Raw genomic sequence first — 14,157 nt, forward strand, 5'->3', positions numbered from 1 at the left:
ACCTCGAACCAGCCGTCAGGTCCAGGTAAAAATCCCTGACCTGGCCGGGAATCGAAACCTGGGCCTCCGGGTAAGAGGCAAGCAAGGGCCGGCATTGAAAATAACTTCATGAAAAAAATATTTACACTAGATGGACTTCACTGATTCTAGTACATGTTGTAGATATAACTTTACTGATCATAATAAAAAATATTCATAAAAAAATTTCATGTGTTTGGAAATTATGAGGGAAACGGAAAAATAGTGGCCACGATACGTAATTTTGAATAATTAATTACTTTATATAATGGCATAGGTTTATATAACTTCTGAATACGTAGGCATATTATTAAGGAATGATGTGATTGGTCCGCTTCTGTGGTGTAGTGGTTAGTGTGATTAGCTTCCATCCCCGAAGGTCCGGGTTCGATTCCCGGGTCTGCCACGAAATTTGAAAAATGGTACGAGGGCTGGAACGGGGTCCACTCAGCCTCGGGAGATCAACTGAGTAGAGGTGGGTTCGATTCCCACCTCAGCTATCCTGGAAGTGGTTTTCCCTGGTTTCCCCACTTCTCCTCCAGGTAAATGCCGGGATGGTACCTAACTTAAGGCCACGGCCGCTTCCTTCCCTCTTCCTTGTCTATCCCTTCCAATCTTCCCATCCCGCCACAATGCCCCTGTTCAGCATAGCAGGTGAGGCCGCCTGGGCGAGGTACTAGTCATCCTCCCCAGTTGTATCCCCCGACCCAACGTCTCATGCTCCAGGACACTGCCCTTGAGGCGGTAGAGGTGGGATCCCTCGCTGAGTCCGAGGGAAAAACCAACCCTAGAGGGTAATCAGATTAAGGAGAAGAAGAAGAATGTGTTTGTCATACTAAGTTTCCCCTTAGTATTCATTTCCATTTTTGCGGAAGAAAATGCACCTCATTTTTTCTGTGTTCAAATGTGTAGGTCCCTACTTAAAGATAATTTTTAAACTGAGATTATTCTCCATTGCCAGAAATATAGCATCTGGAAACACCGTATAACACTACATATGCCTCTCAGGCTGTAGTGTTTGAGCCCCACCAAATATTCAAAATGAGAATCTTCTCGTCAGAAATTAAATGTATAACATCAGCTCAATTTGTGCGAATATCATGAAGAATAATGTTACGATTTTAAAAAGAAATGAGGAATTTTTTTATGAAAATCTGTTCTTCAGTCCGCTTCAATATATTCAGTACTGTTGAGCGTTTAGTTGAATTTCATTCAATGGTCTCTAGAAATTAATACGAATATATTGAGAGAATATAAGCCCTTATTACCATTGCTCTTCATCTAACAATAAAGAGCTTAAGTGCTATTGACATACTACAACAGGCAGAATTCCAGTTTCTGTGAACAAGGTAAAGGGTATCAACCATTATAAGCACTTCATACATATTTAACATGGAATGAGAATGGAAAGGGATTGACCATTCTCCCTAATTAAGTGAATTCAACGTGGCCTACGACGTAGTTACTGGAAAAGTTAACTTCCTCATAAGAGAGGCTGAAACTGTTCATCAACATTATTATAAACCTCGATTCATTCCGTTTGGTCTTTCCGTCTCTCCGCTGATAATTGATACCGCTTAGTCAAGGAGCTTGTCTCCTTACTCACAAGTCTTCAGGTTTGCAACATTTTCGTAACACTACTCTTTTGTCAGAAGTCGAATATTATAATACATAAACAACGACCGTTCTGTGAATTTCACGCGAAAGGTTCAAACCTGGCGGGAAGATGTATAGAAATGTTCGGGTACTGTATGAACTGAACGCTTTTGGTTTAGGTTTTGAATGGTGTGACGTCCTGAACGTATACCTCCACCGGACTTTTTGGTTTAATTCGTGCTGAAGACAGAGCACAGTTTTCAAAAAACTCCATGTAAACGTTAGGTATCACAGGAGATACCCATTGCTTCACCACCCGTCTGCTCGTAATACATATCATCCCGCACGTTGTCCGAGCGGTTAGGGGCGCGCAACTGTGAACTTGCATTCCGGAGATATTCAGTTCGAACCCCAGTGTCGGCAGCCCTGAACATTAATTTCCAAGGTTTCCCCTTTTCACACCTTGCTTAAGGCCATGGCTGCTTCCTTCCCACTCCAAGCCCTTTTCTATCCCATCGTCGCCATAAGAACTATTTGTGTCGGTGCGACGTTAAGTAACTTGTAAAACAGAAAAAAGGAAAGTCTGCTCCACAGGAAGCAGCCTTGTCACCCGACCACAACGTCATGTTCAAGGATACAGTAGTCCTGGCTCGAGTGAAACACAATGCTTCTAGGATTGTGAAAGAAGCAATAGAAATACGAAAACGTCCTCGTAATTTCAATAGAGGTGCAGGCTGCATCGTTAGCACAGCTTGGTTCACGGTAATTACTTCGCTTAGCGATAAACAATCTGACTTCAACTAGTCCGCTAGACAGAGAGGATATCCTGTGCTTTTTTACTTCGCTAATTGCCCTGGAATATTGACATAGCTCAATAGAAACGTCAACGTCTTTTCTTCATATTTTGAATAATTTCTTCCACACGGTGCTAAAAACGAATATGAGTTATAATTAGAGTCCGGGTTATTAGGTACTGGTAGGTTAGAATGCAAACTTACTTAAGCCAGTAACAAGTATGCCCTACACTGTACAACGATTATGCTATGAGATTTGCATAGATATTAGGGGCACAGCCTATAGAACTCCTTGAATTCATGGCACTCTTCCTACATTATGGTACAACGGGTTGCATGACACTTCCTACAGACCAAATTACTTTTCATTCTAACCTATTACCACCTACAAATCCGAGGTATAGTTATAAAACATGTTTATACTTTACCTGTCCAATGATTAGCTGCCTTAATTGCCCTGTCATTTGCTAAGATTTTTGTGTACCAATCTATTGTTATACAATCTTTTGCATAATGGTGTGACACATGGAAAACATACAGAAGGCACATACGATTCCTGGAAGGATATCATCAGCGCTGCCTGAGAAGGATCTTGAGAGTGAATTCGCAAGATCGACAAATAATACTAGTGTTATAGAAGAAGCAAACTCCGATAGTATTGAATCTGTCATCATGAAACACCAACTCCGTTGGACAGGCCACATGTTCGTACGCCTTAATTCCGTCTGCCAAAACGAATTCTGTATTCCCAGCTAAAGGATAGTGAAAGACACACTGAGGACCACAGAAGCGATACAAACATACACTAAAGACCTACACGAAGAAATGTGAAATTAAAACGGACAACTGGGAAGCTACTGTGCTTGATCGTCCAGTATGGCGCCATAATGTATTGGAAGAAACTCAGCGCTTTGGGCAACAAGGTGGGAAAATAGAAACTGACAAGCGCAATGCAAGGAAGCAACGGGAACTTCTGAAGAAAAACAACACTACACAGCAAACTCCCACCAGATCGACAATGCGGTAGAATCTGCAGCTCAGAGATTGGCCTCTGCAGCCATCTAAGAACCAACAAAGACTGACTTTTGAAGAAGTTCGATTACCGGCAGGGTCGGGAATTTTAACCATAATTGGTTAATTTCGCTGGCACGGGGACTGGGTGTATATGTCGTCTTCATCATCATTTCATCCTCATCACGACACGCAGTTCGTCTGCTGGCGTCACATCAGAAGACCTGTGTCTGGCGAGCCGAACTTGTCCTCGGACACTCCCGGCACTAAAGGCCATACGCTATTTTTTTAATGGTTCACAGATCAACAAATGTATTGAATCCTGACTCTCACCACTTCCACATTGTTCGTCATCTGTGAAACACTTTTTGTTCAGCTTTACTTCGCATCGTGTTACCGCAGTTGTCAGTCGGTTGAGAGTATTCTATGTTCCGAATGGCAAGTGATAACCCGCCACTGGCCTCTCCTTCGTTGACCATAATCCTTCAGGTGATACATTTTCCGTGCTTCAATCCAACGCGCTTCGGCTGAAAGTGAGTGCTCTTTCTTGGAGGAAATTCCTTTCTGCCTTCAACCTTGATCGTAAAGGGTGTAAACCATGCGTCAAAGACCCTTCTTAAAGTTGATTGTGTACCCGTGTGCTCCAGAGATCCGCACACGCCACTACGGCAGACGAATGAATTTGAACGAGAATCACAATATCATCAGTTTCATAAGACTGTCTCCGTGGCACAAAATATTTCTGAATATGAATCAATAAAATCAATCTCAGGAATAAGCTCCAGTCCTTTATCCTAACTGCCTTGTTTCTATAAATGTTTCCAGAGAATACCACGTAACCTGGTCTTATCTACAGGTAAATTCTAAAACAGATTCTTCGAATATTTCAGTATTGATAAGTTCATGCTAATCAAGATGTTCTACGTCCTTGAATTGTGTAATATCAAATGCAGTGTTAAATCGGGTGAATATATAAGAGTTATAGTGATAAAGTATTTTTTGAAAAGAAAGTGATTGTGAGTCTGGATCTTTGGCTGAATTGTCAGCGTTCTGGCCTTCGGTTCTGTCAGGCTGAGGGTTTTAACTGCGTATGGTGAATTCATTTAGCTAGGGGAATAGGTGCCAGTGTTCGTCTTGAAACACCTCTCGTCATCTGCATACAACGGACCATACTACCTATAACTACAGAAAAACGCAGTAGATAATGCTACCTTTCATAATGCGTTACGTATCAGGAAGAACATCCGGTCGTATAACTGGGCCAAATTCATATCAAATGCCGACGTAAATAAATTGAACAAAACTACCTGGAAGAGTGAGCTGTACGTCTAACTTGTGCAATAGCCTAAATGTAAAGCAAATACTAGGATGTGGTAAGAGTAAACTACCGAGGATTCTGTGGCTGTAAATACTAGCTCTATAATTTTCAAATAAGTGACGATAAAGTTTTATTACTAATAATTCAGATTTAAATTGTAAAAACATTTTCTGAAGGAAAATGACTATTACTGATTGATAACAATAGGTGACTTTATGTTAGAAATGTTACTGTTGCTTTTACTAAGGGAGTATATCGTCGCTGCGTCTGGAAATATCGTTATGTTACAATGATGAGGGGGATAAATACTGGCCCGCAGCACGTGTATCACTTTCAACGAAAATTCGTTGATATACTGTGGTTCATGCAATCCGGTCTATTAAGCTGAGAATAACGGACGAGACGATTCGTCGTGCTGGCTACATGACACCTCATAATCTGCAGGACTTCGGGATGGACAGCGGTCGCTAGGTAGGCCATGGTCTTTCGGGAATTGTGCGCCATTTAATTTTGTTTGGTTTAGTTCATGCTATACTGAACCTTAGGAGACAGAACCTTTCTGGTCAGAGTTCTAAGCTGAAATATTATTAATCACATAGCGGTTTTTCTCGGCGAAAGGACTATATTAACATTTATATGCACCCTATCTATGATTGGATTCTCCTGTGTGAATTTAATCCTTCATTTTATTCTTATTCTCATGAAGCACTTAAAAGACAGGCCGATAACTTATATGTCAGACCACTTGAAACACCAAGAATTACAATGAACACCACTTAAAAGCCGACACATTCAATAGCATATTTCTGCTTATTTGTTTATTTTAGTAGCCTATTTTTCGTATGACACTCAATAAACAGCATTTATTGTACAAGAGCAATGCGGATACACACACATATTTACACAGTTGACAAATTAATTAATTCCTGCACGTGGTGCCCCTAGATAGTCTTTTAGATTCCATTTCCAGTACTGAACTGAAAGTCAACACTGTCAGCCAGACAATCCACACTATCTCCGGCTAAAAAGAATGACAAACATTTGTTTATTACGAGCCTATGACTCGACATAATTTTCGTGAACTTAGTATAAAAATTCAGAGAAAGACGAATTCTAATTCAGGCTTTAAATTATTTGATTGGAATGAAGTATTAGTTAACATAAAGTATAAAATGATATCCTCTATATCTCAATTAATAGTCTCAAAGTGATGTTGAAGAATCGTAGGTATCAAATGCTAGAAAATGTAATTTACAATATTTATATTGATTATAAACTGTTTTTATCTTCAAGCCTTTTTGAATTAACTACGCTCCTCCATGTTCTCACACATCCTCTAACAATGTTGCACTCACTACCTCCACACAAAAACTAGCTACTGGCTGCCATTATAACATGGAATCCATTACTGCCCTCGTGTGCAAGCCTACTGTCCGGCCATTTCACTGGCTGCTACTTCTAACCGCTAGTACTGGCCGTCACTTCTATCACTGTGTGCAAGGGGATTGTGGCTGGCACAATACTTCACAGATATACAGTGAGCAAGTTAAGTAAACCTCGGGTATATCCAAGTGACGGAGTTTGACTTCTATTTGACAGGCCAGAGACTTGTAGTAGACAACCTGACGAACGAATGGAATTCGATAGTTGATTTACTTGCTGCTAATTTTTGTTTTACATCGTACCGATTGAAGCAAGTCTTAAGGTGACGGTAGAATAGTTCAGCGCCAGGACTCGGAAGGAAGCGATCGTGGCCTTATTTAAAGTTGAGCTCTAAAATGTGCCTGGTGTGAAAATGGAAAACCATTGAAAGTCCTCTTCAGGACTGCCGTCAGTGGGGTTCTAAGCCTACGCAACGTTTCAGAAATTTAATAGCACATTTAAACATTATTGTATAAGTCTTCCTCGTGAGCAGTCGAGATTTTCTTTTAACGATGCGAAGCAAAGTTCTCTGCGAAACATAAAGAGTTTCAATGAATATTGAATTTTCACGACCGCATTGTAATCGAAACAGCCTTTCAACGTATTAGGTCGTGTTACGTACATATAGTACGTGTTGAAGAGATGTTATGTACAGAACAAAATGTGGGTTCGGATCGCACTGGTGTCCGGCTGGCCATTTTTGTTCTGTACATAACATCTCTTCAACACGTACTACATGTACGTAACACGACCTAATACTTTGAAAGTCTGTTTCGATAAAGAGTTTCACCTTGTTTTCTTGACACGGCATAAGCCCAAAAACCTATATTATGTCTACTTATAACACAGTTATCTGGCTAAACAGGACTGCGCTAGAATTTTCGATTTTGTCATGAATACTTGTAGAAGTCCCTATTATTTATTGAGATCTGTATGGGTATCTTTCTGGTCATTCAACGACTAACACTTAGAGTTTTCAACGTATGATGATATAAAGTCCTTCTGTTCTTTTCCAGATGAAGTCCACTTTGATTAAAATCGATCCATAAATCACCAGCATAACCTGTGTTTATAAATGCGACAGATAGTACATATACAAGAACACCAGTAAATTTTCAGTAAATTACGAATTATCCGCCTTTATCCTGCTGTTAAAGGTATCCTATGATGGATTTATAATTGAGTTCTATTACATTCTTTTTCTGATTTCTCATTATGTACTCTGACACAGAATTACACGCTCTACTAGAAACTTCCTGGAAGAAAAACAATAATGATTGTTATTTTGTTCCAGACGGAAATCTGCTCCAGTGCTCTTACAGATGTGATCCACGCCGTCATTAACGGCACTGATGGTTGCCTCTTCTGCTTCGGGCACGCCAGGCTGGGTAAGTCTGCCATAACACTTAATGAATTATCTCCAAACTTCTTCCTTCAGCATATCCTAGGTACCGTATTTCTGAGGTCAGTGGAACCACTCAGGCACATTTAAATTTTTGCCGCGGCTTTAAGGCTGGATGCCCTTTCTGACCTGAGATGAGGTTGTATTCTGTCCCCTCTGTTCTTCCGCTTATACGGGGAATAAATCATGCGAAGGGCTCTGGACAGCTGGCATGGTGCAGTATCAGTTGTAGGAAGGATGTTACAAAGTCTGCGTTTTGCTGATGATACTATTCTACTGGCAAGCAGTGAAGATTAACTTGCTGAATTGTTGCAGAGGGTAGAAAATGAAAGTCTTCAGCTTGGACTAGAAGTGAATCGTAGAAAAACCAAGGGATGGTTGTTGATGCAGGAAAGAAGCTCCAATTTATTGATCGTTTAGTAGGTCTAGATGTTGTTAAAGGGTATGTTTATCTGAACGACACTGGCAGCTGCGAGAAAGGGATTAGAAAAAGACTTTATCTTGGAAAAGTTGCTATGGATAAACTCCGAACGCTCTGGCGTGACCGAGAAAGCAGTAAAAACACAAACATTTAAATTTGTATCTTTATATTTTCAGTATTCTTCTATTGCAAGCTGCTTTACGTCGCACTGATACAGATAGGTCTTATGGCGACGATGGGACAGAAAATGGCTAGGAGTGGGAAGGAAGCATTCGTGACTTTAATTAAGGTAAGTGGAAAACCACGGGAAACCATACTCAGGGCTGCCGACGATGGTTTTCCGTGTTTTCCCATAGCCGTAAATCATGGACAGTGGAGGACCAAAAGAAGAAATCGCTTAGACGAATTTGAAATGTGGCACGAATATTTCGGATGGATAAAAGATGTAACTCCTCCATAATCATTTATTTATTATTACTTGCTTTACGTCATACCGAAACAGATAGGTCTTATGGCGACGATGGGATGAGAAAAGGCCTAGGAGTGGAATGAAGTCGACCGTGGCCGTAATTAAGGTACGGTCCCGGCATTCGCTTGGTGTGCAAATGGGAAACCACTGAAAACCATCCTCAGGGCTGCAGACAGTGGGGTTCCAATCCACTATCTCCCAGATGCAAGCTCACAGCTGCGCGCCCCTCACCGCACGAACAACTCGCCCGATCCCTCCTTAATCGAAGAATTTGGTATCCCGAATCAACATTCAACTCTTGTTAGACAGAGAATCCTGCAATTCTTTGGAAAATAGCCTTGTAAATCTAGTTGTGTAAGGGAAAAGTAAAATAATGGAATGATACCACGTCGGAGAGGAGCTCCCAGTATATGGATAAACCAGATCAAAGACGCAACTAACGCACCTCTTCTAGTGACAATCCGGAAAGCAGAATACCGTAGATAATGACCTTTATTAAGGGCACAGCCACCGGGCGAGTTGGCCGTGCGGATAGGGGCGCGCAGCTGTGAGCTTACATCCGGGAGATAGTGGTTTTCCGTGGTTTCCTATTTTCACACCAGGAAAATAAGGCCACGACCATTTCCTTCCCACTCCTAGCCCTTTCCTATCGTCGCTATAAGACCTATTTGTGTCGGTGCGACGTAAAACGAGTTCAAAAAGAAAAAGGCACAGCCGCTACCTTACCAATGATAGCCTTCTCCTGTCCCAATATCGTTCTCTGATAATAGTGAGAGAGGGAATGCATTAGATAATTCAACGCTGACATAACGGGAAGTGGAATCTAACATATGCAACCCTTAAACAACCAACGATGTGATACAGTAGGAGTTTTTACTGTCCGAGGTAAATTAATTCACAGTAACTATTTATATGGCAGTCACGCGATGTTTATGGCGTGATCTTAGTCATAAGCCGCAGGTACAAAAGACGCACGAGGTGATGTATGCTCAAGATAAATATTCAATCAAGAACAACACCTTTATTCATTTGCTAATTAATTAAGTGTCGTGCCGAAAGTGATTCTATTAACGAGCACTAGACAGGCAATAGATAGATTTCGTGATAAGTCACTTGTGCGCATGCGCTGAGGAAATTTAAACAAATTCGTAAAGTACTTTTTCTGTCATTAGGATGCTCTAATGCCTATGTTTTCTACTGTGAACAATACGTAGCCTATTCTTATACTCACAATACTGGCTTGAGCTAAGACTATTCTTAAAGTATACTGTATCAGTGGGCCAGAAAATATGTACATACATCGTTTTAATATTTACTATTGTTCTTTATTGTTATTTATTCACTGGTGCCATCGAGGACAACGTTAAGTCTTGTTACATTTGGCGGTGGACATTGCTTTATTTTGAGCCCAGAGTTTCCTCATTATTTCTGTGTGGGCCTGCTTGAGTTCCTCACACCGTGTCTTCTTTTCGGTTGTTCGTCTCGGTTTAGCCTGTTCGTCACTATCTTTTTTTTTTTTTTCGGAAAAGACTTACGTCAAAAGCTTCTTTCGGTTGGATCTGCAGCACTCGAAGGTTCTCTTTGGTGTTTCTAAACCAAGTTATTGTGGTTCTAGGTTTTGACCAAATAGGTGAAAAATCTGTTTGGTCAACCTGTTTCTGTCCATTCGTTTGAGGTGAGCGTAAAATCATGCGTGTGTTTTACGATTATTTATTTATTTATTTATTTATTTATTTATTTATTTATTTATTTATTTATTTATTTATTTATTTATTTATTTATTTATCTTGAAACGAGGCCGACCCCGTGGTGTAGGGGTAGCATGGCTGCCTCTTACCCGGAGGCCCCGCTTCGATTCCCGGCCAGGTCAGGAATTTTTACCTTGACCTGAGGGCTGGTTCGAGGTCCATTCAGCTTAAGTGATTAGAATTGAGAAGCTATCTGACGATGAGGTAGCGGCCCCGGTCTAGAAAGCCAAGAATAACGGCCGAGAGGATTCGTCGTGCTGACCACACGACACCTCGTAATCTGCAGGCCTTCGGGCTGAGCAGCGGTCGGTTGGTAGGCCAAGGCCCTTCAACGGTTGTAGTGCCATGGGGTTTGGTTTGGTTTGGATTTATCTTGAAACACATGGTCCAATGGTCACTGTGTCCATCTTCAAGAGACGAAACGAACTGGATGCAGTCAATTGTTGGACCTAAATTATATGAAGTTAAGGTTGTATACACATTGTTTATACATTTTTGACAGGGGCCGATGACCTAGATGTTAGGCTCCTTTAAGCAACAAACAAAATCATCATCATCATCATCATCGTCGTCGTCGTCGTCATCATAAGACCATCAAGACTGCTGAATTTTGTTCCTCACATTCCATCTAGTAATGTAGTTCGTATACTTGCACAGATTTCTTTATTTAACAAATGATTACGATAAATAAATAAATAAAAAATAAAAATAAATAAATAAATAAATAAATAAATAAATAAATAAATAAATAAATAAATAAATACGTAGGTCGAGTCATAAGTCATGGCAACTATTTTTTTTTCTCCCGAACAGGAGACAACACGAACAATCTAATATGTGCATTTGGAAACGTACAGTATGTACTTGCGTATGATGCCATTAGATGGTGTATGTAAAATACAGTGTGGATCTAAGCATGCCCCCAAGTTCAGTGTGTGAGTGAGAGGGTCGCAAAATTGAAGTCAACAAGCTGGAGCAACGATCATATATTAAAATAGCACACTGTCTATGCAGTTCATTACAATTCCTTTTTTTTCACCAATTGCGCGGTACAGTGCGAACCAAACATCCAGATCGTATGGACAACGATAATGCGACAGCTCACACAACAGCCATCGTTCAGCGTCGCTTACAACGGTGGGGATGGGAGGTTCTTCCACACCCGCCTTATTCGCCTGATCTGAGCCCATGTGACTATGATCTAATCCCCAAAGTCAAGAAGTCATTACGTGGACAACGGTTTGTTAACAAAGAAGATATCGTACCAGCATTTCGGAGAGAGGTGTCACACGTTAGCGATACACATGCAGCGAATGGTATTCAGCGCCTGCCCCACCGCTGGCAACGCACAGTGGAAACCTTCATTATTTCGAAGGTCTGTAACCAGTGAAGACCTGTCCTTTGTACGTAGTCTTGTGTATTTGGTGTCTATACCATAATAAAACAATGTTTACCAATGGCCAGTATTCTGTCACTTTCCTACGAGAATCTCCTGCAGTCGGAATTAGTTTTCAGGCACTATGCTTAAGTACATGCCCTATATTTCCAAATGCATATCTTAGATTTTCCGTGTTGTCTCCTGTTCGCGAGAAAAGAAATAGTTGCCATGACTTATGACTCGACCCTCGTAAGTAAATAAATAAATAAATGCATCATCATTTTGAGAGAATAAGAAAGTAATAATAATAATAATAATAATAATAATAATAATAATAATAATAATAATAATAATAAATTATTACAGCAGAACAAAATATTCCAGTAACAATAGTATTTTGAGCTATAATAATGCCATTCATGAAAATAAAAATAATAGACTAGTAAATCAAAAAATATACCAGGAAAATATAAATGTAGTCCGTCTTAAATTGGAAGCTGTTTGGTGGTCATGATAATTAAGTCCTCAAGTCTACTATAACTTGTAAGAATATAAGGGTACAATCCCAGAAAGTTATTAAAAAGAATAAGCGAGCATAATGAGATAAAAATGAAAGTTCTCCTGTTATGTCTGGCTGACCAGTAAGGGTTTTGAACTCATTATGAAGGGTATGGATGATTGAAAAAATATGAATTTATATATTAATAAATGCTTATATAATATATCTAGAACATTGCTATTTAAGTATAATAATTTAATTTAATTTCGTGTGGCTATTTCTAGCCGAGTGCAGCCCTTGTAAGGCAGACCCTCCGATGAGGGTGGGCGGCATCTGCCACGTGTAGGTAACTGCGTGTTATTGTGGTGGAGGATAGTGTTATGTGTGGTGTGTGAGTTGCAGGGATGTTGGGGACAGCACAAACACCCAGCCCCCGAGCCATTGGAATTAACCAATGAAGGTTAAAATCCCCGACCCGTCCGGGAATCATACCCGGGACCCTCTGAACCGAAGGCCAGGACGCTGACCATTCAGCCAACGAGTCGGACAGTATAATAATTAATAACATATATTCATTATCTATTTAGTTATTAACAACAAGTTAAAGTATTTATTATTACATATACATTTATAGCAAATGCGCCAATTTAAGTATATATTTTAAGAATTACACATAAAAAATAATTCCATCAAAATGTTAGCCAACAGGATATGAGAGGTGGTAGTATGTAATTTCAGAAGTCATCAGGGCCAATGACCTTAGAAGTTAGGCCCCTTTAAACAACAAACATCATCATCATCATCATCATCATCAGAATTCATGACAGCAAAATATGAGCAATGTTTTTACCACATGCGCACGGCGAAGGTGAAGCTACATTTTTTTAAATTCTTCCAGTTGTGATGTGTCACTCATGTTCTTGATTTTAATATTAAACTAGTGCACTAATTACAACAGGCTCAATATCTGTCACATGAGTTTTTAGGAGCCATACAGACTGTCACCTATCATCAGAGGCACCAGGAACCTGTACATTCTGTGCTAGAAATAGTGCTTTATTGCGCATGCTCACATTACTGCAGAGTATATGCAAACACTGGACGAATTTCTAAGGATATAGGAAGTATACTGGGTGATCCCCCTAAAATTTGAACCGCAAATAATTTTGAAATGGAAGATGCTACTGATGTATTTCCACAGATATAAAGTTAACCATGGGCTCATAATTGTAGCCCACACACAGATCTAAATAACTTCGCTTTACTTCGTACTGGCACAGACAGATCTTATGGCGACGATTGGATAGGCCTAGGAGTAAAATGGAAGAGGCCATATCATTAATTAAAGTACAGCCCAGCATTTGCCTGGTGTGAAAATGGGAAACCATGCAAAACAATCTTCAGGGCTGTCAACAATGGGGTTCGAACCCACTGCCTCCCGGATGCAATCCTTAATAACGACTAAAACATGTATTTAATTTAGAAAGTCACCTTTTTCAATTGGAACAATGCCTATTGACATTAAGAAAATAAAACTATAGAAAGTATAATGTCAATAGTGTTTTACTTTTCAGTACGTGGAACGATATCACAGTACACGTCATCCCCCCTAACAATTATCTGTGTATGGGGTTATTTTATGAAATAAATTTCATTTTTGGATCCGTTATAACTATTATGCTGCATAAGTTGAAAAACTAGTATACTTCTTCAACCTACAGTAGTCAATAAATACAATTTTATTTACAATTCAAAATTCCAGAAACATCATATTACAACAACGGTACATGTTTCGGCCAAACTAGGCCATCTTCATCTGTCTACAAATAACTTTAGCTCAAATTTTTTTTTTTTTTTTTTTTTTTTGAAATTTGCAAAACATTAGTAAAATTTACATTCATATGATATAATTTTAAAATAATTTCGGCGCGTGCTGATATATCATCAGATGAAAGAGTCGCTTGGTGTAGTAAGTCAGAATGAGTCTGACAATGAAGAGTTTTATGTCATAAATAACAATGATGACATTTATAATTAAAAGTTTCTTCTGTTCCTTAAATTTTGTTTCACGCGAAAATATT

The 14,157-nt window shown here is 39.7% G+C and overlaps 1 protein-coding gene across 1 annotated transcript in view; it reads left to right on the forward strand.

The window, feature by feature from the left end:
• LOC136881325 (kinesin-like protein CG14535) overlaps positions 1-14,157 on the forward strand; it is a 295,387-nt gene that overhangs the window by 221,011 nt on the left and 60,219 nt on the right. The window contains exon 4 of the mRNA XM_067154138.2: positions 7,454-7,547. Within this exon, the coding sequence (XP_067010239.2) occupies positions 7,454-7,547 (94 nt within the window). The remainder of the gene's footprint in view (positions 1-7,453; positions 7,548-14,157) is intronic.

The sequence above is a fragment of the Anabrus simplex genome, chromosome 9, assembly GCF_040414725.1.
Source record: "Anabrus simplex isolate iqAnaSimp1 chromosome 9, ASM4041472v1, whole genome shotgun sequence".
NCBI classification, from domain to species: Eukaryota; Metazoa; Arthropoda; class Insecta; order Orthoptera; family Tettigoniidae; genus Anabrus; species Anabrus simplex.